The 27,015-nt window shown below is 33.9% G+C and overlaps 1 protein-coding gene across 3 annotated transcripts in view; it reads right to left on the bottom strand.

The window, feature by feature from the left end:
- Nucleotides 1–27,015, bottom strand: part of PPA2 (inorganic pyrophosphatase 2) — a 106,299-nt gene that overhangs the window by 11,897 nt on the left and 67,387 nt on the right. Inside the window, exons 7-10 of one of the 3 annotated variants that reach the window (XR_013533006.1) lie at nt 18,460–18,587; nt 15,646–15,731; nt 8,675–8,846; nt 5,594–5,663 (exon numbers count right to left, since the gene is read on the bottom strand). Coding sequence is in view for 2 of the 3 variants with exons in the window: in XM_035293203.3 (XP_035149094.3) it covers nt 5,602–5,663; nt 12,935–13,032; nt 15,646–15,731; nt 18,460–18,587 (374 nt within the window). In the remaining variant the exon portion in view is untranslated. Of the gene's footprint in view, nt 1–5,593; nt 5,664–8,674; nt 8,847–12,934; nt 13,033–15,645; nt 15,732–18,459; nt 18,588–27,015 lie in introns of all 3 variants that reach the window. The other 2 variants (XM_035293203.3, XM_008992899.5) reach the window with 2 other exon arrangements.

The following is a 27,015-nucleotide window of genomic DNA, read 5'->3' as shown; positions in this document are numbered from 1 at the left end:
ACATAAATGCATGCATACTGTCTATGTAAGATGTGTACCTAGAAGGGTAATTTCTGAGTAGTGAATTATAAGCATCAAGTTTACTAGAAACTACTTAATGTTCTTCAAAGCAGCTGTAGCCATCTATACTCCTATCATACCATCAAGTATGAAAGGTTCCCTTTCTACAGTTGCCTAAAAACTCTTGGTATTAACAGACTTTTAAATTTTTGATAACCTACAACTGTTAAATTGTATTGTGTTTTATTTTGAGCCCATTAATTACAAGTGAAATAAAGCAAATTATCATGTTTAGTGGTCATTTTATGATTCCTCTTTTGTGAATTGTCTATTCATGTTGTTTATACAATTTTTTTCTACTGGGTTATCTTTTTCTCGTGGGTTTGGATTAGTTGCTTATTATTTTAGATGCTAGTCCTTTATCATTTATATGAAAATATCTTCTTTCAATCAATTACTTATCTTGTAACTTATTTTAAGGTTTTTTGTTGTTGTTGTTTACGTTTTTTTTCCCCCTTTACTTAAATTTATTAATCCTTTCTAGGTTATTCCTGTCTACGGCCATACCACCCTAACGTGCCTGATTATTCCTGGCCCTTTACTATTTCATATACATTTTAGAGTCACCCTGTGAGGTTCAGTGAAAATCTCACTGGGATTCTGATGAAAAAAAAGAGACTCACTTCATTAATTAACATGGGAAAAACTGCCATCTTCATGATTAAGTATCGTTTTACAAGCCTATTTGTGTTTTCCGTTTATTCTTGATTTAATATTGGCAATTTATATTTTAAGCAAAATTATCAATTCATCTTTGTTTAGAAAATTATTGCAGAAAGCTTTTCAGTATTCTCTCTGATTATTTAGTATGTCTTCTGCCTGTAGTTATGTCTTCATTTTAGTTCCTGCTACTTTTTATTTGTGCCTATTCTATTTAATCATCCTTCTTGGCACAGGTCTATATAATTAGTCTTAAAAGAAAGAAAAGCCAGCTTTTGCTTTCCTTGATCTTGTCATTATTTCTTTGTTTTCTGTTTCATTAAATATTTACACTACTCTTTATAATTTTCTTCTAATATAAAAGAAAAATGAACAGAGTAATTGTTAAGTTGAACTTCTATAATTTTCCTTCATTTCTACTATATTGTTTACATTTAATTTCTCAGGAACTATTTTTGCTGCATTACATAAGTTTTAACATACACTGCCTCAGTGGCCTCTCAATTTAAAATATTTTAGTTTTAAATATAAATTATTTATAATTTATTTTATAAGCCCTGACTTACTTTTAAATTTCCAAACACGTAAACTTCTGCTTTTTTAATACTTTCATAATTGATTATATTATAGACAGAGGATTTGATATGCAAGACAAGTCTTTAGCAACTCTATCTGTGGCCTAATAGCTACTCAATTTTTGAAAATGAATACATATACTTGAAAAAATGAGGTATTCACTAATTACATATGTCCATTAGATTAATCTTATATATTTTATTTGAATCTTTTCAATATTCTCAAAATAATATTTAACTAAAGGGTCCTAAAAGTCACATCATAAATCCCAATAGTCAAATCAAATAACTTTAAAGACTATCAACAATATTATCTGAAAGGCAAATCATGTGTTTGCATACACATACACACATGCACACACAAACATTCTTTGTTCTCTATAAATGCTTTAAGTCTTGCTCCCTGAAATAAAGAGCCAACTGCTGGTCACAAAATTCTCAAGTATTTGGGAAGAATGTCATATCTTCTGGCTGTAAAATCAAGTGAACGTTAAAAACTTTACAAAAAGAAATGTAGGCCGGGTGCAATGGCTTACACCTGTAATCTCAGTGCTTTGGGAGGCTGAAATGGGAGGACTGCTTGAGGCCAGAAGTCTGAGGCCAGCGTGGGCAATACAGTGAGACCCCACGTCTACCAAAAACTACAAAAAATTCACTAAGTGTGGTGGCACACACCTGTAGTCCCAGCAACTTGGGAGGCTGAGGTGGGAGGATCATTTGAGCCTAGGAAGTCAAGGCTACCATAAACTATACGATCATGCCACTGCACTCCATCCTGGAAGGCAGAGCAAAACACTGTCTCTCAAAAAATAATAATAATAATTGAGTAGTCCTGCAGTTGAACTCTTACATACAGAATAGTAGTTCTGTTGCCAGGGGCCACATGCTGTAGCCCACTCAGAGCACTCTCTGCCTTTTATGGATCCCGAGTATGTTGGGATCAAATGAAGAAAACTTGTTTATGATACAGTCATGCTTTTTGTGATCAAATATAATTCAACATCTACATTTGTAAACAAAGCCCAATAATCATTTTGATCATTTAAATTCTCCTTCAAAATCCTTTCAGATCTATCCTTTTTAAGATCTCTAACCTAAGTATGATAAATTACTTCTGTAGATATTTTCTATTTTGTTTCTAAGAGGGTTCTTAATAATATTCATCAATTTGTTAGCTTGTATTTTATTTTTCTTGGATATTCTAACAATATTTTTCAATATTTTTCCTAACTGATCTGTACATATTGTTGGATGACTACTAATTTTTTTAGCGTCAATGTTATACTTAATTGTGTTTTGATCAGTGTATGTTCATCCAGCATATACTTCCTACAATAGTTCTATTAATTACTCAAAAGTTTAGTTCATTTATTTCATCTGTTTTTAAAGTACAAAGCAGTTAACCGTATTCGAAAATTTCAATCAACATATCCTGAGTATTCTATCAATATGCATCTAGAAAGTGAAAACCTCCCTTATTGTCTGGCCTTCTAATGACCATACTTCAGGATCATTTAACATCTACAGGTAAGTCTCAAGAAAATAATACTTAGGTACATGTTAGACTTGTTAATTTGCTTATTCTAAGCTCACTAACAAATTTTGGGTCTTCTAATTTGTTTCATACAAATTCAGGACTTGATATGGTCTGAATCTGATCAAATATGATAGATGACTTCTGTGTCTTCAATTATTCTAAGCAATTAGAGTACAAAAAAAGAAAACTGACAGCCCTTTGAAGACTGTACAATATTCAGTATACAGCAAAATGAAGAGACATGGAAATATACACCCAAATAATTCCAATTCAAACACTTCAATGTGATTCTGAAGAAAGGAAATGATGAGACAAAATGCTTTTATGACAAATAATTTTGTTATTACAAATTAAACTCTATATGAGAAGGGTGTTAACTAATCTGGGCTCTAAGAATCCTGAATCACTAATGAGGGTGCCAATAGGGCAATTATTTGACTTACAAATATTTAATAATGAAAACTGGCATACATGAAGTTCCACTGAGCTAGTGAAGAGGGACTGGTTTCTCTAAATTGTAAATGTCTGATGCAATATTTTCAGTGAAAAATTATTCAGTATAGTACTTTCTTCATTATTGTAAAGCTCAACCAAGTTACCAAGCCATATAATTAAAGCCATATGTTCACCTTTCTGAATTCTAATCTTATTCTTCTAATCTAACTAGATCATATATATGTCCTCCAATTATTTTTTGACTGTTTTGCCACTAATGTGACAGAAAACAATGAAAAAGCAAAAGAGAAAAATGTAATATAGAAACTTTAAGCTTGTGACTAATTTTAAGACCAGTATCTACTATATTATTTATGAATCTAAAACTGAAATACATGGAATAGACTCAATCTGAGATTAGTGAGAAAGACTGCTTGTATAAACATGAAAAGTTTTTGTTTTCCTTTATTTTACCCTTAAATAAGTAATGAAAACCAAATTCTGAATATAATCTACAGAGATACAAAACTGATAACCTGGAGAAAATAATGTGGCCTGCATCATTGTGACAGCTTCCCTGTATCTTCTCTAATCTAATTATGGCCTACAGTCCATTCTCACCAATGCAACCAGAATAATCTTGTTAAAATCAAAGTCAGATTAGAACACTCCTTTACTGAAAATATTTTAATGGTTACCTCATTCAGAATAAGAATTGCAATCCTTAAATTACCTGCACAGAGTCTTTCATAATCAACCCCATCTTCAAACCCAGATCCAAACATTTCCAGTCTCACCTCCTCCTTTCTCCCCCATACCTTCTCTACTCTAGCAGTCACCATGGTCTCCTTGGGTGTTTCTTGAATACCTCAGACATCCTCTTGCCTCAGGACCTTTGGGAGTGTGGCCTTGAATGCTCTTCTTTCACCTGACTCACACCCTCACCTTCTACAAATCCTTGCTCATATGTTGGCCCTCTTTGTAGTGAGGCTGTGGCTGACCACCTTCTTAATGATTTCAACTCCCATCCCACTTCTGGCACTTTATCCCCTCGTTCCTGCTCATTTTTCAGAATGCATTTATTAATCCCTGAGACGTTTATTATTTTACTTGCATAATTCTTTCTTATCCATCTCTCCAGTATTTTTTCTTTAATACTGCATTCCCAGCACCTAGATCTTACCACATAACAGGCATTCATTAGACAGCCGATACATTAGTGGGAAAATAAATAAATAAATTAATTAAAAGCAGCCACAGTGATCAACTAACATTTAGGAACATTTTAGTTGTTCTTAATGTAAAGATCTAAATTCACTAGTTTTTAAATCTCATAGTTTTTAAAAACCCTTAATTTATAAATGAGATTCCAGCGTAAGATCACTCCTAAATACACTTTATATAAGCATTATTACTTGATTATTTGAATATAAATTTTCTTATTTAGTGATCTCCAAATCAGTCATTAATTTACTAATAAATTCAGTTGACTAAGCAGGATTATCACTGACATGTAAAAATTCAAGGATATCATCTCAGTTTACAGAAGCATGTGAGACAGCTAAACTAAGGGGAAATAAAAAGCAAACAGTCTTATCAATTTTGTTTTTCTTAAGGTAAAAAACATAATTTTATTTTTAATTTAAATTTATTTTCAATTTTATTTTTGAGACAGGGTCTCATTCTGTCACTCAGGCTGGAGTACAGTGGCACAATCTTAGCTCACTGCAACCTCTGCCATCCAGTTCAAATGGTTCTTGTGCCTCAGTCTCTTGAGTAGCTGGGATTACAGGCATGTACCACCAGGCCCAGCTAATTTTTTCTATTTTTAGTAGAGATAGGGTTTTGCTATGTTGGCCAGGCTGGTCTCAAACTCCCAACCTCAAGTGATTCACCCACCTTGGCCAGGAGTGAGCTCCCATGTTGGGACAATTTTATTTTTCTTAAGCTGGAACTGTGCCAATAGCTAGCTCCCATGTAGACACTGGACAGAAGATAATTCATGGAGATACAACAGTACAGAGGAGAGCATGTTCATATAAACAATAATAAACTGATAAGAAAAACAGTGTCATGAAATTAACTAAATGGTTAATGTACTTTCAAATACAGAATTTAAAAACTCAACTAAAAGGTTTTAAGTTTTTCATTTGAATTCCTTGAATTATAAAAGTAGATTTCAATATGATTTTTAAGCTTTATTCTTCTCAAAAGGACTTGACACATTTCATTGCTAGAAATTCTGAAATTTCTAGCAATGAAAAATATACATGACTACCTATGTCATGTATAACATTAAAGGATGACTTGGATGTTTGCCCCTTACCGATTCAACTAATGATCTTGCTTCCTCTTGAGTGCAACAAAAAGGGCTTTCAGATACCTGCACATTTGTGCTAGAAAGGAAAAGAGAATGTTATTATTAAACAGGATAAAAAGAAATAATAACCAAAGAAACCACCAAAAACGAATTCCAAATACTCCATATCAGTTGTATACTTTCAACCAATGAATGGAAACTGAATGAATAAAAATTAAGACAATGAAAATTATTGTATATTCTTTCAGGCAAAGTTATAAGTATTGAGTAGTCCACAGCAAAGCATTCTTTAGAATGATGAAAAGATGTTTAAAATTATTACACAAATCCACTCTTTAGAATGATGAAAAGATGTTTAAAACTATTACACAAATCCTAATAATTTCTAAGTATATATAAAAAGCTCTACCACAATTGTACTTCACCTTTACTGAAGAAAAGAGGAACCAAATTTGACCCACAGAATGGGACTATAAGGATAAATTTTTCTCTTAATTGAGGTGACAAACATTGTAATTAGCTACTGAAAGCTGTTGCAGAATCTCTTTCACAGATAAGGAGATTAAAGAGAAAACTACATAAACATAAAGTTAGTTTTCTTATACGCAGGGAAGTTCAGCCAGGTATAAGAACAGCAGCTCCTTCCCTGAGTAGGGAAGGCTCCATAGGGTCAAATGCCTTTCCTATACCTCTAAAAGCATGCCACTCATTACATATTGCCACTCTCTAGAGGAAAGCAAAAGCATCATTCCTCTGAAACATATTAAGACTGATTTTTTAAAATTTCATTAAAAGAAAAGACAGATTAAAATGGATATAGAAATAGGTGGTAGAGAAGGGAGTTAAAGCCAAATTAACTTTTTAAATGGAAGAAAAAGTGATTAGCAGATTCCTAAAAGATAAAAATAATAGGTAAAACACACATAACCATACCCCTGAAGTGAACCTAAGGATATATATTATCAAATTTATTTTCACAATAGCTTGTGAAAGATGTTGTGATATTGTGATAAAACATCTGACTATATCTGTTTGTAATTGATGACACTGAGTATACAGCAATTATAAGCGGTCATTTTGGCTTCTATCCAGACTCATAATGTGGGATCCATTTTCATCCTGGGCATAAATAAAATTTGATGAAAGTTTACAGCAACATCTTTAAGACTAAGTTTCTTGCCACCATGGCACGTTTCCTATAAAACAAAACTGCACATCCTGCACGTGTACCTCGAAACTTAAAATAAAGGTCGAGGGGAAAAAAAAGATAAAGTTTTTTGTGTTCTCTTTTCTACAGCTCATGTTTAAATAAGCTGAAAACTGAAAAAGGTAGAGCCTTGTAAGTCAGATGTTTTCTTGGTGGATGTCAAAAATAAATTTTAAAAGAACCAGGCAAAATATTAGACACTGCAAAATCTTAAGTGTTCATCCTGTGAAGAAAGTATGGTATACAAAATACTAATTACAGTACATACAATGCTTTTAATATGATAACTAAACCAAAGTAAAACATTCCTTAGAAATTCTGGGAAAATGATGGTGAGAGAGCGGGGCGGGGGGCGGGGGAGTCTTTTCTAGATACAGTTACCATATAAAACACAGAACAACCAATTACATTTGAATTTCAAATAAGCAGCAAACTATTTGTTAGTATGAGTATGTCCCAAATATTGAAGGATTACACTTACATGGAAAAATATTTGTTATTCTGAAATTCAAATTTAACTGGTGTCCTGTATTTCTAATCTGATAAATCTGATAACTCTACTTCTAAAGTAATCTGCTACTCTTACAACAAAATGAAACTATGAATAGGAATCTTAGAAAAGAATGACAATATTAAAGCCAGCACTGTAAAATCTGAAAATATTTAAAATTTTATTTTAATTTAAAAAATTAGTGATATACCTTGAGAAAATAAACTGACTCTGCTATTTTTCACCTTAAAAAATCTATGAGCAGCGGGGGTGATGGCTAATGCCTATAATCCCAGAACTTTGGGAGGCCAAGGCTTGAAGTTCAGGAGTTCAAAACCAGCCTGGCCAGCATGGTGAAACCCAGTCTCTACTAAAAATACAAAAATCAGCCAGGTGTGATGGTACATCCTTATAATCCCAGCTGCTTGACAGAGCAAGACTCTGTCAGAAAGAAAGGAAGACAGGAAGAGAGAGAGAGAGAAAGAAAGAGAAAAAGAGAGAAAGAAAGAGAGAAAGAGAAAAAGAAAGAAAGAATGGATGAATGAATCAGCACCACTGTTTCAAGATTGAAATGGAAAGCACAGACAAATGAACTTGTAAGATTCTTATAAGATATACCGATACATAGGATGAAAGATTACAAAGTTCCTTGTTAGTGTTTCTCAAATAGGCTCTTCTATTAGTCTTTTATCAGCTAAAAACAGTGCCAACAACCTTACTGACATCCTTTCAGTCGAAAAAATATGTAATCTGGGTTATAAGAACATATATGTATGTAAATACATGTGTGCATACTTATATGTACTTTACCTCCTCTTGGATTTAATAAAGTTATTTGTACTTTGAATGTTTAAAGATGTAATAAAAGGCACGATATAAAGAAATATTTTTATTTTTTCTTAACTGGCCTTCATATAAAAATAGTTGTTTTACATTGATCGTATTTATTTGCCAATTCAAAAATCATACTACGTGTCAGGGAGTTTTCCAGATACTGAAGACACAATACTGATTCATGGAGCCCCCATGGAGCTTTTAATCCTTAAGATTCTTTTCAGTTTCCAAACTATGACTATGACCTGCTGGAGGAAATACAATATAATCATTTAAGGACTGTTAGTGTCTAAGATAAATGAAACTTTACAAAAAACCTAAAAAGAATGCACTGCTTTCCTTTTTATACTAAGATACTAAATATTATATTTAAAATTTATAAATGTTACATGACCTATATAAAACCTTGTTGACCAAAACAAGCAGATGACATTAGAGCAAAAAATCAATAAAACGAAAAATGCTGTGTACAACAAACCTAAATTACATATAAAAATAATAAAGTATATTAGTAGACATATAATAGGTAAAATAACTGAAAAAAATGGATAATTACCTGCAAATAATAAAAGATAAATAAAAGATGAAATTTACAGGGCTAGTAACATGGCACTTTAGTGAAAGGAAAACCATTTTCTTCAAGTAAATTTCAAATCAAACAATGGCCCACACTCATGGGAATCCTCAAAAACAGTGTCCAGGATAAAGACTTGTCAAGACTTTTCATTCTAAAGCAAAATAGTCAAGAAAAAGGGAGAGAGAAAATTTAAAGAAATAAGAATGACAACAATTTTAGACCATAACCTCTAAAGTTTATAGAAGGATGTGACCTTGGGATAAATGTACACAAAGCTAAAACAACTGAGGCTATCAATATATAAAGAAGTACCAAATTACTGGTACCAAAACAGATATATAGATCAATGGAACAAAACACCAACCCCAGAAGTAACACCACACATCTACAACCACCTGAGCTTCAACAAACCTTGATAAAAACAAGCAATGGGGAAAGGATTCCCTATTCAATAAATGGTGCTGGAAAAAGTGGCTGGCCATACACAGAAAACTGAAACTGGACCCCTTCCTTACATGTTATGCAAAAATTAACTCAAAATGGATTAAAGATAACTTAAATGTAAAACCCAAAACCATAAAAACCCTAGAAGAAAACCTAGGCAGTACCGTTCAGGATACAGGTATGGACAAAGACTTCATGACTAAAACACCAAAAGTAATTACAACAGAAGCCAAAATTGCTAAGTAGGATCTAACTAACTAAAGAGTTTCTGTACAGCAAAAGCAATTAGCATAGAGTGAACAGGCAACCCACTGAATGGGAGAAAATTTTTGCAATCTACCTATCTGATAAAGGTCTAACAGCCAGAAATTTCAAGGAACTTAAACAAATTTACAAACAACCTCATCAAAAAGTGGGCAAAGGATATGAACAGACATTTCTCAAAAGACATTTATGCAGCCAACAAACATGAATAAAAGCTCATCATCACTGATCATTAGAGAAATGCGAATCAAACCACAATAAGATACGATCTCACTCCAGTCAGAATGATAATTATTAAAAAGTCAAGAAACAATAGATGATAGTGAGGCTGTGAAAAAATAGGAACACTTTTACACTGTTGGTTGGAGTATAAATTAGTTCAAACCATTGTGGAAGACAGTGTGGCGATTCCTCAAGGACCCAGAACCAGAAATCCCATTTATCCCAGCAATTCCATTACTAGGTATACACCCAAAGGAATATAAATCATTCTACTATGAAGACACATGCATATGTATTTTTACTGCAGCACTATTCACAATAGCAAAGACATGGAACCAACCCAAATGCCCATCAATGATAGACTGAATAAAGAAAATGTGGTACATATACATCATGGAATACTATGCAGCCATAAAAAGGAATAAGATCATGTCCTTTGCAGGGACGTGGATGAAGCTAGAAGCCATCATCCTCAGCAAACTAATGCAGGAGCAGAAAACCAAACACCTCATGTTCTCACTTATCAGTGGGAGCTGAATAGTAAGAACACATGGACACAGGGAAGGAAACAACACACACTGGGACCTGTCAATGGGGGGAGAGGAGGGAGATTATCAGGACAAATGGCTGATGCATGCAGGGCTTAATACCTAGGTGATGGGTTGACAGGTGTAACAAACCATCATTGGCACATGTATACCTATGTAACAAACCTGCATGTTCTGCACATGTATCCTGGAACTTAAAGTAAGGAAAAAAAAAAAAGTACCAAATACACCTTTCTCTAGGAAGGCAAAAAAAAAAAAAAAACAACTTCAAGACCTAAATAATTTAGAAGAATTGAATATATTTCTTTATTCAGTAAGCATATTTAGACTACCAACTGTGCCAAGTCCTGTTATCAAGTACTGAGGTAAAAACTCAATACAAAGTATTAAAAAAAAACTCTACCACCAGTTCAAGATAGAGATATGTCCAGCAGTGATATGACAGCCCAACAGAAATGAAACTGTGCAGAGGTGACATCTAAACTGCTTCTTGGAAAATGAAGATGTCCGAAGAAAGATAAAGGGATGGGAAGGGAACAGCTCATGAGGCTGGAGAGGTAGGTTTGGACATATTGTTTAAGGATGGAAGGGTTGGATGAAATCCATATTGTTTAAGGATGGAAGGGTTAGATGAAATCCCTATTGTTTAAGGATGGAAGGGCTGGATGAAATCCCATATTTGAAGGGAATCATAAGATGTTTTTAGGCATAAAAATGACAGTCATATTCATACTCTTGAAAGATAATTCTGGCAGTGTTATACCGAATATATTAAACAGGAGAAGGACTGTTAATTAAAAAAGAGTTTATGAGTAAAGAAATGTTAAGTAACTGAATTAGTTTAGTTTTATAACTAGAAGGCACTCAAGAATCAATCAAAACTTGAAAAATGTATAAGACAGATGGATCAAAATAAATAATGGTTAAGAAAGTAGTAAACAGAATAGTACATTTCTGATTTCTTAAAAAGGTATATCAACTGGTTGAAGAGAGAGTGAGAGATGACTAAGGAATAAACTCCAACGGCAAAAATGATTTCCCCCAGAATCGAATTTAAAGTTTTCTTAGGTAAGACTAGAAATAATAAAATTCTGTCTTTTAAAAGAATATTTAGCTTTCAGAGTAAACATCCAGCAGTGGAAAAAAGAATACAAAACAACAACAAAAATCTTATTTGGAGAAAGAGAATTTTCAAGGTATCAATTAAAAGAACTTAATAAATCCAGTGCTGCTGAAAAAAGAAGAGTCACTACTTGGATTAAAGAAAACAAAAAACAAATGTTTGTTGGCTTTAAAATATTATTCAACAATTTGCTCCAACAGATATTTATTGAGTGACTACTACATGCCAGGCATTAGGAATATAAAGATGAATCAGGCATCTTTATTCATCTGCTTTTGAGGAACTTATATTGTAGAGAAGAAGACAAATTCATGAACCAAGTACTTTATAACTATGACAAATGTAATGACAAAAATCCATAGGGGACAAGGAATACAGAGAGCACTGGCACTTAAGCTAGCATGGGGCTATAAGAGGAAATATTTCCTAGAGAAGACAACATAAAAGTTAAATCTTAGAAGATGAGTAACTTGGCCAGTTCAAGAAATGAGAAGACAATCATGGCAAAAGAAACAAAATGAGTAAAGGTCTAGAGATCACTACAAGCACAGTGTTTGTAAGGAGTGACAAGTGGTTTTCAGTTGTTGTAACATGAAATAAGAGACAAGAAGTGACGGAAAATGAGGCTAGAAAGGTTACCTAAATCTTGGAAGGCTGTGTTTGTTTTTCCATGAGAACAAGTTCGGATTTTATGATTCTTAAGACTGGGCGTCAGTGGCTCATGCCTGTAATCCTGGCACTTTGGGAGGCTGAGGTGGGTGGATTGCTTGAGCCCAGGAGTTCAAGACAATACACAGCAACATACTGAGACCCTGTCTATACAAAAAATTTAAAAAGTAGCCGGGTGTGGTGGTGCATGCCTGTAGTCCCAGCTACTTGGGAGGCTGAGGTGGGAGGATCGCTTAACTCTGGGAGGTTGAGGCTGCAGTGAGTTATGTTCACGCCACTGCACTCCAGTATGGGCAACAGAGCAAGACACTGTCTCAAAATAAAAATAATAATATGGTTCTTAAGCAGAGAGGCTCATCAGAATCACATAGGGGGCTTTAAAAACATACATGTTTAGACTCTACTTCCTAAAGATATGAATACACTAAGTTTAAAGAAGGGGACAATGTATCTGAGTTCTATAACAATTTCCCTAGTTAATTCTGTGTATTACATACACATTGAGAGAATGTCTATAATAGTATAGACCTAAACTGAACTAAGTGAGAAAAACAGGTTTCAAAAAGGAAGGCAGAGGAAGGCTTGCCAATCTACAATGGTACAGCTGAAGGCATTAAGAAAGATAGGCAATTCATTATATAAAGGCAAAAGAAATAAAAACTAACTACTCTGAATGTATTTTCAAATTAAGTTAATATAAAAAATAAGAGAAATGTGGATTAAAATGAGTTAAAATTTTGAAGATCTTGGACTTTAAATTTTCTAGATGCCTATGATTTTTATATACTGAAACTTATATTCTGAAAATGCTTAGGCTGGGCACGGTGGCTCACACCTGTATCCCAGCACTTTGGGAGGCTGAGGCAGGTGGATCACGACGTCAAGAGATCAAGACCACCCTGGCCAACATGGTGAAACCCCCCGTCTCTACTAAAAATACAAAAATTAGCCAGGCGTGGTGGCACACACCTGTAGTCCCAGCTACTTGGGAGGCTGAGGCGGAAGAATCGCTTGAACCTGGGAGGCGGAGGTTGCAGTGAGCTGAGATTGTGCCATTGTGTTCCAGCCTGGTGACAGAGCAAGAATCCATCTCAAAAATAAATAAATAAACAAATAAATAATAAAAAGAAAATTCTTAAACTAAAAAAAGTTATTTTACTGTGAAAATGCAGAGGAGGCAAAAGAATACATCTATTAAGAGAGTAAGGTTTAGACCAGGTACGCTGGCTCACGCCTGTAATTCTAGCACTTTGGGAGGACAAGGCAGTCAGATAACTTGAGGCCAGGAGTTCGAGACCAGCCTGGCCAACATGGCAGAACCCTGTCTCTATTAAAAATACAGCCGAGGCGGGTGGATCACGAGGTCAAGATATAGAGACCATCCTGGTCAACATGGTGAAACCCCGTCTCTACTAAAGATACAAAAAATTAGCTGGGCATGGTGGTGCATGCCTGTAATCCCAGCTACTCAGGAGGCTGAGGCAGGAGAATTGCCTGAACCCAGGAGGCGGAGGTTGCGGTGAGCCGAGATCGCGCCATTGCACTCCAGCCTGGGTAACAAGAGCGAAACTCCGTCTCAAAAAAATAAATAAATAAAAATACAAAAATTAGCCAGGCATGGTTTCAGGCTCCTGTAATCCCAGCTACTTGAGAGGCTGAGGCAGGAGAATTGCTAATCACTTAAACCTGGGAGGCGGAGGTTGCAGTAAGCCCAGATCGTGCCACTGCACTCCAACTTGGGTTACAGAACAAGATTCCACCTCAAAAACAAAGAAAAAGTAAGGTTAAATCCTAGCTCCACCATGCATTGTGTGACCTTAGATAAGTTAACCTAAATCTTTATGTGGACTGAATTTCCTCATGTGTAAAATGGAGATAATAATACATACTTTATAGGATTCTTGAATATTAATTACATAACATATATAAATCACTCAGAACCTGGAACATAGAATAGAGTTAATAAATATCAACTCTTATTGTTAATGTAATCCTTATCATTACTCAGGAGACTAAGCAAAATGATTCCAGAGCTTAGACATAAAGTTACCTTCACAGTAAAGATAATTACAGTCAGCACAGAAGGTATGAATTCAGGCTGTAGAGATACTAACCAAACAAATAGTCTCTAGCTGTGTAGCTGAGGAAACCTGGAGAAACACTCATGTCTCATCAAAGACTGCGTAAGCTTTTTAGAAAGTAAGATTGGGAAGGAGACAAGACAGCAAAGAGCAAGCAAATATATCTCAGACAATCAGGGACCTGTCTTCATATTGGAGGGACTCGTTACACTGGAGTTTCACTTTTACACCATAAAGGATAGCTCAGTCTACCAGTTACTAGGATAGACAAGACTAGAGGACATTCAATCATATCCAGCTTTGCTGTTAATAAATTATATTATTTAAATTAAAAACAATTATCTACTTTTTTTAAGATTATGCTTAAGAAAAAAGAGAGAGTGTTCTCCATAAGAGGTTAAAAAAAAAAAAAAAAAAAAAAACAGGAGAAGGCCTAGGAGTTGACAGTGTTTCTTTAGTAAGCAAGAGAAACAGAATCAATACAATGAATGTTCAAGCATTTGTGTTGTAGGTAAAATGGGCCTTCTTGATGACTTAGATAAAATAGTCCTTGAAATTAAATAATTCTTTACTCCATCTGATTACCTTATTCTAATGATTTCTTAAACATCCCTCCTGATTCCCAGACTATGCTCAGAGAGCGCAGGGACTCTATCATATTCATAGTAGTATCTTTAGTACCCCCAGGACCTGCTTTTGCCTCCTATACTTACACTTACCAAGAGTCAGTTGTTTTTGTTCCTAAATGTGTTTGTCAATTGTATTTGTCACTATAATTTCATAACTTAGGTATTAATTATGTTCACAGATGAACTGTGAAAAAGTGTGGAAGAACTGTTTCTATAAACATTAAGTAGGTTATAAAACTATCAACGCTTTAAACAATACTGAGGCTCTAAAAAGCCTCAATGAAGGTGAATCACTACAGAAACTTGGTGTCAAATTTTGTGTGGATAACACAATTTAAATGATTTTTTTTTAAAAGAACCCTAAAAATCTGTCAGAAATTTTTAGATATAAGGAGTTTAAGGATTACAGGATCTTTATTTTTTATCCTATCTTATGTCAGAGTATATACAAAATCTCTACAGAATCTATATTAAAAGGGGCTTAGCCCTAATATCCAAAGATGGGTGAAGATAAATTTAAATGTTTTAAATTAAATATTTGATTTATGTTACTATTACTTAATTCCTCTGAATCAATCAACTAGTGATCATGTTGGATAAGAAGGCTTTTACTTTCTAAGAAATTATAGTAGTTATTAGATAAATAAAATAACTGTATAGATTCGCCTATTGAAAAATTGCATTTTTCATCTTTGCACAATGTATTCCAATTAAATGTCCATTTATTTGTCAGTATTTCCACTAAATTATAAAATTATAAATCCCTTGAGAAAAAGGATCATGTCAATTCCTAGCTTAATAGCGCCCATCACCTAAATACCCAATGAATAGGTACTCTGTATTGTTTAAATTTAAAAAACCATGCAATTCTCTGTTTTTAAAAAATCTGAATGTAAGTAGTATTATATGGCTGTTTAACACCAATTAGTAATAAAATACCATTACTTACATAGAAAAGACAAATTCTTACCAATTTATAGTCCCTCCATTACACTTCTTCATAAGCAATGCTTTCCAACATTGATGAGTGGATTTAACAACTTCCAGAGCAAAAGCCTACCTCCAAACAAACAAATAAAAAAAGATGTATTTAATATCAGTCACACTGTTATACTAACACAAAACTAATCTTGTGACAACAGTTAATTGTTAAGAGCATGAGCTCCAGAGTCAGGCAAAACTTGGTATAAATTCTGGCTTCCCTATTTATCAGCTGTGTGACTTTGGGCAAGTTACTTATGCTTGGTAAGCCTTAATTTCTTCATCTATGAAGTAGAATATAATAGGGATAATCTATATCAGGGGCTGGCAAACTAGGGTCTATGGGTAAAATCCAGCCTGCCTCCTGTAAAGTTTTACTGCAGTCACATTTGTTTGTGTTTGGCCTATGGCTGCTCTAGTACTATAATAGCAGAGTTAAACACCTGTGACAGAAATTACACGATCTGCAAAGGCTAAAATATTTTCTACATGACCCTTTACAAAAAAAAGCTTGCCAACCTCTGCTCTAAGTCACGTAATTGTTGAAAGAATAAATAAGATGACATATGTAAAGTGTTTAACCCAGTTCCTGGCTTGTCAGTAAGCATACACCTATCCCTTTCAGCATCACCAAAACTGCAGGCAGTCTAAATGTAGTTTTTTCAGTCTAAGTAATTTTAGACTATCCACTGTCTGAAAATAGTACATCTCCTAGACATTTATGACAGTGTCTAAAAATGCATAATCAACAACACATATACCTCTTGTTAGATATACATGCAATAAGAACATCTAAGGAAGACATGCTTTATAATTCCAAAGCAGAAAGTTCTTCAGATTCTTTACCCTCAAAATGTTGTTTGTTTTCCTTAAGGAGAGTCCTTACTGGTTAGTTCATACTAGCTCCTTCTTCAATGATAACTAAATACATTATGATAACTAACCAAATTATGATAATAAAGAATCTTGGGAACTGAGATATAGTAATAATGGGAAATTTTTCCTCTGAAAAGAGAAGTTCTCTCAGGTCTACTATTGCCTGTGATGGAAGATGGCTTATTTCTCAGTGAGGTAGTGGTGGGGGGGGGGTCTCACTTCAGATATAGGACAAGAAATCCAATATATTATCTAATTATGTAAAGATAGGTTTTTTAATCAAATTATTTGGATAAGTGTGATTATTTAGAATCAATTCCAATACTTGCTTAGAGGAATGGCAAGAAAAACCTAGAATAAAAGAAGAGAGCCATCTTTCCAACCATGTTAAAGAGGAACAACTTAATTTTTGAGTTATGCTCTGCTATAGTTTGAGGGAATCTTTCCTCTCAAAACTCATGTACAAATTTGATCCCCAGTGTTGGAAGTGAGGCCTAATAGGAGGTGTGTGGATCATGGGGGTGGATTCCTCATGAATGGCTTGGTGCCTCCTCAGAGTAAAGAGTGAGTTCTTGCTCTGTTAGTCCCACAATAACTGATTGTTACAAAGAGCCTGGGCACCTTCCACCTCTCTCATTTGCTTTCTCTCTCACCCTGTGACATGCCTGCTATCCCTTTGTCTTTTGGCATGACTGGAAGCTTTCTGAGGTCCTTATCAGAAGCAGATGCCACCACCATGCCACTTGTATAGCCTGCAGGACTGTGAGCTAAATAAATCTCTTTTCTTTATAAATTACCCAGCCTCAGGAATTCTTTCATAGCAATACTAAAGGAACTAAGGCTCTATATTTTAAATAGTAGTAGTAAAAAGCAATGCATAAAGCAATTATTTTCTCAAGAGGTTGTATAATGACCTCATCTTTATACAGAAAAAAATTACTATTTGTCAAAAACTAAAAAAAAAAAAACAAAAACTACCTCATTCTTTACAAATTCATGACTTGGCAGACTTACCCTGAGACAATAAGGAGCCACAAAAATACTATATAGGTTTGAAATTTCAATTATCTCAATAATAAAATGCAAAATTTTTGAAGAAAAAAATAATTTATTGTATAAATTTTCAATATTTTAAGAGAATTTAGTCTAAAATAATTTTATATTTATATTTAGTAATTCCAGACAAAGCCCTCAAGATTTGAAGTGTTCTTTTAATGTGCTTTCAAAAAATATTGAGTCCAGTAATCAGTTCTTTTACAGCAAAATACCCATTATGAATTTTAAGTTTTTATTAACATGCCTTAGTTCACTTAGAAAACATACTTATTGGTATCCACTTAAAAGCTGGTTTCAAATGTTTAATTTACCTAGTGGTGATAACTTAAAAAAAATTTCCATGTTTTAGACTTTAACTCCTTGGCCTGTTCTCTCCATTTGTATCATATTAGAGATACTTTGTGGTAACTCTGTGGTATTCTAATAGAAAAATCCTATGACAGTAAGATCATTCTGGTGTCCTTTCAATTGTTAACCAGCTGAGTTCTGTCATGGTAGAATGAACACTTAGGAGAAAGGCTCCTGTGGACTTACATTAAGGGTGAGTAACTTTCTCTTCCACAAAACAGTAAATAGAAAGTTTTTCTATATACACAATTTGCAAAATTAGACTGATCATAAAATTCCTTCATTTTCTAAGATGAAGAAGCTATAAAGAGATAGATGGAAACAGATATTTTTTCAGCCTTGTTGATTCACTTAAAGAGCTTCTGAAACAAAATTTAAGTAATAAAGTCATGTTTTTAAATATGTAAGTTTGTTTTTTCTTACCATGCTATATATAGATATTCACATAAGAAACTCCCCAAGTGAAACGAGTATTGTAAAGGTATCAGGAGGTACATTTTAAAATACAGATTCTCATCTTTACCTTGTTTCTGAATTCTCCATTGAAAGCAAACTGGTTTTCTGGTTTTCCATCTGGTACCTTATATAATCTAAACCAATTAAGGGTAGCTTCGAGGTAACCCGGTTTGAACTTCTTAACATCATCAATATCTGTAAAGAAAAAACAAAAAAGACGTTTTGTTAAGAACCAAAACTCATGCCATTTAATGGCAGAGCATTGGACTAAGGGAGCCAGCAAACACGGAGCCCAGTCTAACCAGCAGCACGATCGATTATGATACCTAGAGCAGCAGCATTGTTGACATATATCACCGTCAGACTTCTGGGTTTCCATATGCATGATACCATTCCGGCTCTCTGCAAGCATTTACAAAGCATCCTCAGACAATGTGCTATGCATGGGAAATAAATGGATGGATACAACAAAGTTCTTTTCATCAAGATACTCAGAGGTTTAACTCAGGGAAAGAGACAAAGAGATAACAAATTGCAATTAAAAGGCAATGAGGTTTTAACAGAGATATACACAAGGAATGGTAATGTAATAGAGGGTGAGTAAAAGAAAGCATTATAAAAGTGAGACGTACACCACTAATTGGACAAGACGGGGAAAGGTAGAAGGAAGATCACACATAAAAGCAAGGGACTGTATTTCAGAATATACAAAGAAAGATGGGTCTGCATTGCTAGAACATCACTGTTACGTGGGAGTAGAGTGTGATAAGACACCTAAAAAAAGCCAGTCACTGAGGATCATATACACAGTAATCTCCCTTTATCCACAGTTCTGTTTTCTGCCATTTCAGTTACCCACAGTCAACTAAATCCAAAAATATTAAATGGAAAATTCCAAAGATAAACAATTCATAAGTTTTAAACTGCATACCATTCTGAGTAGCCTGATGAAATCTTGCGCTGTCCTGCTTCATCCTGGCCAACATATGAATCACACTTTTGTCTAGTGTATCCACATTGTATACGCTACCCGCCATTAGTCACTTAGCAGCCCTCTCGGCATATCCACTGTCTTGGTAAGCAGTGCTTGTGTTCAATTAACCCTTATTTTACTTCAGAATGGCCACAAAGCACAAGAGTAGTGAGTGGTGCTGGTAATTTTATTACAGTATACTATTAAAATGAGTCTGTTATTATTAAAACAAACAGGGATGTTTTGTAAAAATTAATTAATTTTCAGTTCCTCCAACTTACGGTTTTCTTATTCAGAGAGGAAAAAAATCTTTTAGTCTACTGGCAGTGAGTATCTAGAAATGCAATTTAGTCAGTGCCCAAGATGAATGATTTTCTAGGCCAGGCGTGGTGGTCACACCTGTAATCCAAGCACTGTGGGAGGTCAAAGCAGGCGCATCACGTAAGGTCAGAAGTTAAGACTACTCTGGCCAACACGGTGAAACCCCATATCTAAAAATAAAAAAAAAATTAGCCAGGCATGGTGGCGCTTGCCTGTAATCCCAGCTACTTGGGAGGCTGAGGCAGGAGAAATGCTTTAGCCTGGAATGGGGAGGTTGCAGTGAGCCAAGATCACACCACTCCACTCTGGCCTGGGGAAAAGAGCAATAAATCATTTTCTGTTGCTTAAATCTGATTTACAACTTTATCATTGTATCTTACTCAAACTATCATTCTCTGTTCCATTGTATGTAACTTACACATATCATATAACTTTGATTTGTATAAGTTTTATGATTGCTGTTAGTTAACTCACTGACTTCCAATGAGAAAGAAAAAGCTAATTATCTAATATCTATCTCAGTCTAGGAGGCTTTCTCCCCAAAAGTTGTAAAGAGGACCTATTAAGCAAAGATACCAATTAGGGGAAAAAAAAATGAAAATTTTATAATGGAAATAGGAAGTATAACTCTCCAAATATAAGATAAACTTTTCCATTCTCAACTAATTATACCCTAGGAGAAAACAGCTGCATTTTCCCAAACAACAAAACAAAAAAATTACAGAAAGAAATATAAACATTTTTGGCTGGGCAATGTGGCTCACACCTGTAATACCATCATTTTGGGAGGCCGAGGCAGGAGGATCACGAGGTCAAGAGATGGAGACCATCCTGGCCAACATGGTGAAACCCCGCCTCTACTAAAAATACAAAAATTAGCTGGGTGTGGTGGCGTGCACCTGTAGTCACAGCTACTCGGCACACTGAGGCAGGAGAACTGCCTGAACCTGGCAGGCGGAGGTTGCAGTGAGCCGAGATCATGCCACTGCTATCCAGCCTGGCACCTGGCGATGAAACAAGACTCTGTCTAAAAAAAAAAAAAAAAAAAATGTAAATATTTTTAAGGCCCCAATAGCAAATGCCTGAAGCCAAATTCTTTTATCTAATGCCAACAGTCAGTTCAATAACCCCTCTGAAATTACAAAAAGTTCTAGCTAAAGTGTATAAACTTATTTGTGGTTTATGAAAAGTATACATAAGTATATATAAAACATAACAGTTAGTTCTTCATGAAATTCCTAAGAGTTAAGAACAAGTACATTTGTATTCAATTTAAGAAAACTACAGATAAGATAGTTTAAAAGGTTTGCCAAAATTTATCCAACTCACTCGTGATAGAACTAGTATTATATAAATACTTCCAATTCAATAATTTCTGCTGCTTCTTCTCTACTGTACAGTAACACTGCCCAAAGTTTTTATTTACACTTAAAAAATGTAGTAAAGAAATATTTTTTCAGTTTCCTTTTACTGTGATAAAATATCCATAACATAAAATTTGCCATGTTAACCATTTTTAAGTGTATAATTCAGTGACATGCAGTATGTCTACAATTTTGTGCAACCATCAACACTATCCATTTGTAATACATCTTTTAATTTTTCTTTCCTCAGCAAGGGAATTTACTTCTATAGAAGGGTGCGGCTCACAGATGGAACAATGGCAAGCACAAACCTATTAGATGTATTTTTTACAATCTATGTTATTTTAAGAAAAGTGGCAATTCTCTAGTAGTCATTTATTCCCTCTCTTGGAATTACTTTTATATAAAAGTATTATAGGCAATCATATCATTTATTTTAAAGATGAATTAATCCAATAGTTAGGATAATCTGGAAAAGCTATATATGTAAGTAATCAAGCTAGATCTATTTCAGTTTCTAGTTTTGATTAAAAATTAAGATCTTTTAATTGAACTCTATGTGATCAACTTACTGGACTGAAGACTCTACTTGTGCAGAACATTCTGACTAATGTTCACATATTATGTATGCTGACTCTGGCACAGTACTCTAGAATGAAGCCAATATTTCTGCTTCAATCAGTCAAGTGTTAGCTTTACCAAGCATCAGGTATGTTTATTCCCAAAACATTTATGCTAACTATATCTTTTATTATAATTATGAGATATAATTAACTATTATATACATCAGTGAATTTATGGTTACAAAAAAGTTTTTGTTTTTATGAAGTTAATTTGAATGTTCTGAAAGAATTCAGTAAAACGTTGCTAAAAATATCTGCTGTCAAGCTAAGCCTGGAACTAGGTGCCTGGCATGCCCCTAATCCCAGCTGCTTCAGAAGCTAAGGTTGAGGATTGCTTGAGCCTAGGCGTTCAAGACCATTCTGGGCAACACAGTGAGACCCCATCTAAAAACAAAAATAAAAAACTAGACCTGGGTAAGAAAACAGTTAAATATTAAGAGAAAAAAATAAAAATCTATAGTTATGCATATAGGCTGCTTTCCAAGTAAGGTAAGAGGAGAATTTTAGATATGAGAGGTTGGATTTATCCTCTGATGAAATCATTTTAGTAGAGTCTTGGATGAACTGTGGGAGCAACTCATTCAGGTATCTGAAAGAACTGCAGTCTGGGAGGAAGACAGTAAGTGCAAATATTCTGAAGAGTACGCTTTTAACATTCAGGGAGAGAGTAAGAAAGTCCTACGGCTAGAGCATAGTGAAAAAACAGAAAGTATTAGGTGAGATTAGAGAAACAGCCACAGGCGAGTCACAAAGGACGCTAAGGGCCATACTAAGGACTATGGCTTTTACTTTGGGATGGTTTTGGGTAGAGTAAATGTTTTAAGATCTTTCTATGTGCTATGTAAATAAAAGACTATATAGACAAAAAAAAAAAGGAAGCTGGAAGTCCAGTAAGAGCCTACTGGGAGAGTCTACTTAGGTGAACTATGATGAAGGCTTAGATAAATGTAGTTGTATGGAGGTGGTGATGAACATTAAGAGTTTGGATATTTTTTAGAAAGTAAAACTGAGAGGAATTACCAATGGGAAAAAAAAAATAACAATAATAAACCAGTAAAGATGAGACTTAGATGAGATTGAAAGTCTCGAAGAGCAGAAAAGGATAAATCTATAACATTAATAACCTAAATTATAGTAAAACTAAAAGCAATCCTCAAACTTTTTCTTTTCTGTTTTTTTTTTACTGAGTGTCTTTCTCTGTCACACAGGCTGAAGTGCAGTGTGCAATCACAGCTCACTACAGCCTCAACCTCCAGGACCAATTCACCCACTTTTGATTTCCGAGAACCTAGGACTACAAGTGTGCAACCACTATGCCTGGCTAATTTTTTTTTTTTTTTTTCAGTAGAGTTGGGGGTCTCACTTTGTTGCCCAGGCTGGTCTTCAATTCTTGGGATCAAGTGTTGCTCCTGCCTTGGCCTCCCAAAGTGTTGAGATTACAGGGTGAGCCATTGTGCCCAGCCTATCACCCCAGATTTTTTAAAACAGCTTTATAAAGAGTGTCATAACTTCTGACAAACAGTGTGCAGTAATGATTTACTTTCAAACTTGAAAGTTTAATTAACAAATATTATATAGAGTCTCCTTAATAGAATTTTTACATTAAAACTATAAAAATATGTTTTATAAATAATCATAGTTCTATATAAATAGACTGGAAATAACAGGTAATAATGAAGCAATGTAACAGACAAATCTTAAGGTTCCACTGGGTTTTTCCAAGTCCAGAGCTCTCATTTTAATTTAGTTTTTCTTAACTAACTTTGATTTATGTTTCTGTAAAAGAAAATCTAAAATAACTTAATCAAAACAAAATCTATCATTTTATCTCTGGAGACACAAGATAAATCTAACACAATATTTTCTAAGAGCAACATTTATGACTTAGTTTTTCCTTCATGGCCACAATGCATGAACATATGAAAATCTCAGATGAGGAACACAAACCATAAAACTTCAAAAAATAAAAAATAAAAAGAACCAAAAGAAGAAGGATCTGAAATGAAAAATCAGGTAGGCTTAACAGCAGAACATGGATACAGGGATACTATATATCTTTCATATACCAAATTTCCTGGGTAAACCAATTCACTTGTTTTAAAATCTAATTAGAAAATTCTTCCTACTTTTTTTTTTTAATCCAAAAATGCACTCTGTTGCACCAGGGGGAGTTTCTAATCACCTGCATTTGCCAAGACTTCAATATTCCCCAAACATCAAAATTAAACATACAAGTAATAGTAATGATATGACTTCAAAAACCAAATTGATAAGGTACACTTTATATAAACAGACCATGAGCAGCATATATGAGAGAGAAATCTAGAGTATGAGACCTATTTAATCTAGAGACATATTAAAACAATAAACTTTAAAAATAATTATATACAAAAAACAAATAAAATGTCAAAAAACTTTAAACATGAGAAAACTAAGACAACACATTATATAAGTACAATAGTCAATTTAAAGCGCAACAATAAACAAATTTAAAAACTCTCGCCTACTGAAAAAGAACCACCCCCAGTTCCCTGATTTTAAAAAATTATTATTGAAACATAAATATTAAAAGCAAATAAAGAAAAAGTCTAACTAAATAAATAATTTTTGGTTCCAAAAGAAAAGCAAAACTCTAAAAATATTCAGAAAGTAATGCCAATGAGAACACTCAGAAAGTTTCTAAGAACTAAAGGAAAACATGCTTTGAATCAGACAGCACTAAGTTTAAATTCCAGTTCTGTATCATCTTGGGAAAGTATTGCATCAGCTTGGGAGAATGTACTACTTTGTTTCTTCAAATCCAGGATGGGGAAGAAGAAATCAAGGTTGTTATGGGAATTAAATAATGGGTGAAAATCATCTAATAAAAGGGAATAATTCTTAACAAATATCAATCATTCTCTCTCCAATTTCCTAAAACTTTTTCCATGCATGCAGCCAAAGTTATACTTACAGGTAAATGAATAGTCTTATAAGCTTTTATCTTTCAAAAATAAATATACAAACATGAATTATTTAGAAAAATACTAAACAGATTATCATTACTATTGACAGTGACTTTAATTTGTATAATGCTCCTGAAAAAAATCAATATACCTAGGCATAGTAATAAACAAATATAAACAAAAACTAAAAATAACATATATAAAAAGCATCTGGGCATACATATACACACATACACATGCATACTTATTAATAACCTTTTCCTATAAACATACAGTTTTTCCACTTAAAGACCCTAAATGAATTTGTAATTAATTTCTTATTCAACAACAGACACATTTACTTTTATCTCTAATATTATTACAATTCAGTTCTTATACATTTATTTTTTCCGATGTGTTGAAGTTAAATTAACCCCTTTTTTAAACATTTGGAAGGGAGAGGGAATATATAAATAGAATTATTTGAGTGAAATACCTACAAATATTTATTTCTGAAATGAGCCTTTCACTGAGTTCAAGTGTATTAACCAAATTATCAGCAAATAAAAACACTCAAGTTTCCAAAGTATTTTGCTCTGGGAAAAATAGAGACCGGAGGGGCACTAAATTCATGTTTCAATATACTCCCACTGGCTAACCTACCTAAAATAGATATATTATCAAAAGATAAATGTCCAAAAGACTCAAAAACAAGTAACTCTGTAGACCCAAGAGGGAAAAAAAATACAAAACAAGATGTAGGACTGCATCCAGGGGCACAAAGGAATCCTGATGTGCATGCAGGCAGGACAGACTGGAAGTCTGGCTCCTATCAAGTAAAGGTGGGATGACTATGTGATTTATTGTATATACTGGAATATTTCTGAGACCTGTATCAAGAGAAAAAGTAGTCAACAGAAATCATTCCTTACGCGACCTATGCAAACAAGAATTTTAAAGTAGCCATTATGAGTATGTACATGACTTTCAGGAAACATGGCCCCAAAGCACGAACATATGAAAATCTCAGATGAGGAACACAAACTATAAAATTAAAAAAAAAAAAAAAAAAAAAAAAAAAACCAAAAGAAGGAGGATCTGAAATGAAAAATCAGGTAGGCTCAACAGCAGAACATGGATATGCAGGGAAAAAAACCGGGGAAGTAGAAGACAGATTCATGGAAATTATCCAGTCTAAATAACAGTAAAGAAAAACAGATTTAAAAGACAGGAAGAGTGTTAGTGATTTATAAGACAAGACAATAAAAAGTAGCCTAAAATATGTGTATTTAGTCTCAGAATGCAGGTGAGAGAATGGAGCCCCCCCCAAGTAAAAAAATAATGGCAACGATTTCCCAAATATGGTTAAAAAAATATGAACTTATAGATCCACAAAGCTCAGTATACCCTAAGCAGAATAAATACAAAGAAAAGGAAACCTTAGCACAGTATAGAAAAAAAAAAAATTGCTGAAATCCATGGGAGAAAAATCTTTAAAACAGTCTGAGAAAAAATAATACATTATACACTAGTAACAAGGTATACATGAAAGATTAGTTCTGGGACTACCACTTGCCCCTCAGAATCCATGCACACCAAAATCTCACAGTAGCCCTGCAGAAACCAGCTATATGAAAAGCAGATTCTCATTATACTGGGTTTTGTAACACGAGAATACTGTTATTTTCCATCTAAATTTGGTTAAAAGAAATCTATGTATAAGTGGACCTGTACAGTTAAAACCAATGTTGTTCAAGGGTCAACTAACAATAAAAATGACTATTCACTTCTCATTGAAACCAACAGTGGCTGAAAGAAAATGGAACATCAATATAAAGCTTAAAAAACCTACAAATTTAAATTCAACATCAAGCAAAACTATATTTCTAAAACAAAGACAAGAAAATATTATTTTAGATAAATACAAATGAAGAAAATTCGCCACCAGCAGGACCCCACTAAAAGAATATGTGAAAGTCCCTGAACTGAAAGAGAATGACACCAGATGGAAACTGAGATCTACAGATCTTCAGGAAGAAATAAAATACATGCTTATGATAATGGCAAATATGTGGGCAAATATAAAAAAACACATATGCACAGGCACATATATTTCTCCTAATTTCTTTAAAAAACATTTTGTTATTTAAGACAATCTGCAACAAAATATAAAGAATGAATGGAGGTTCTGGGAGCAACTGGATACGCTACTGGTGAATGAATAAACTGTGGCATATCTAAAAAAATGGAAGATGATTCAGTAATAAATTAGGAAGAACTACCCTGATACATGCAACAATATGCATGATTTTCAAAGCATTATGCAAGAGAAAGAAATCATACACCCGGCCAAGTGAATAATCATTGATGCCAGAGTCCATTGATAGGTAATTCTAGAAAAGGCAAACTATTATGACA

The sequence above is a fragment of the Callithrix jacchus genome, chromosome 3 (genome assembly GCF_049354715.1).
Source record: "Callithrix jacchus isolate 240 chromosome 3, calJac240_pri, whole genome shotgun sequence".
Lineage (NCBI taxonomy): Eukaryota > Metazoa > Chordata > Mammalia > Primates > Cebidae > Callithrix > Callithrix jacchus.
This window is presented reverse-complemented; position numbering and strand designations above follow the sequence as displayed.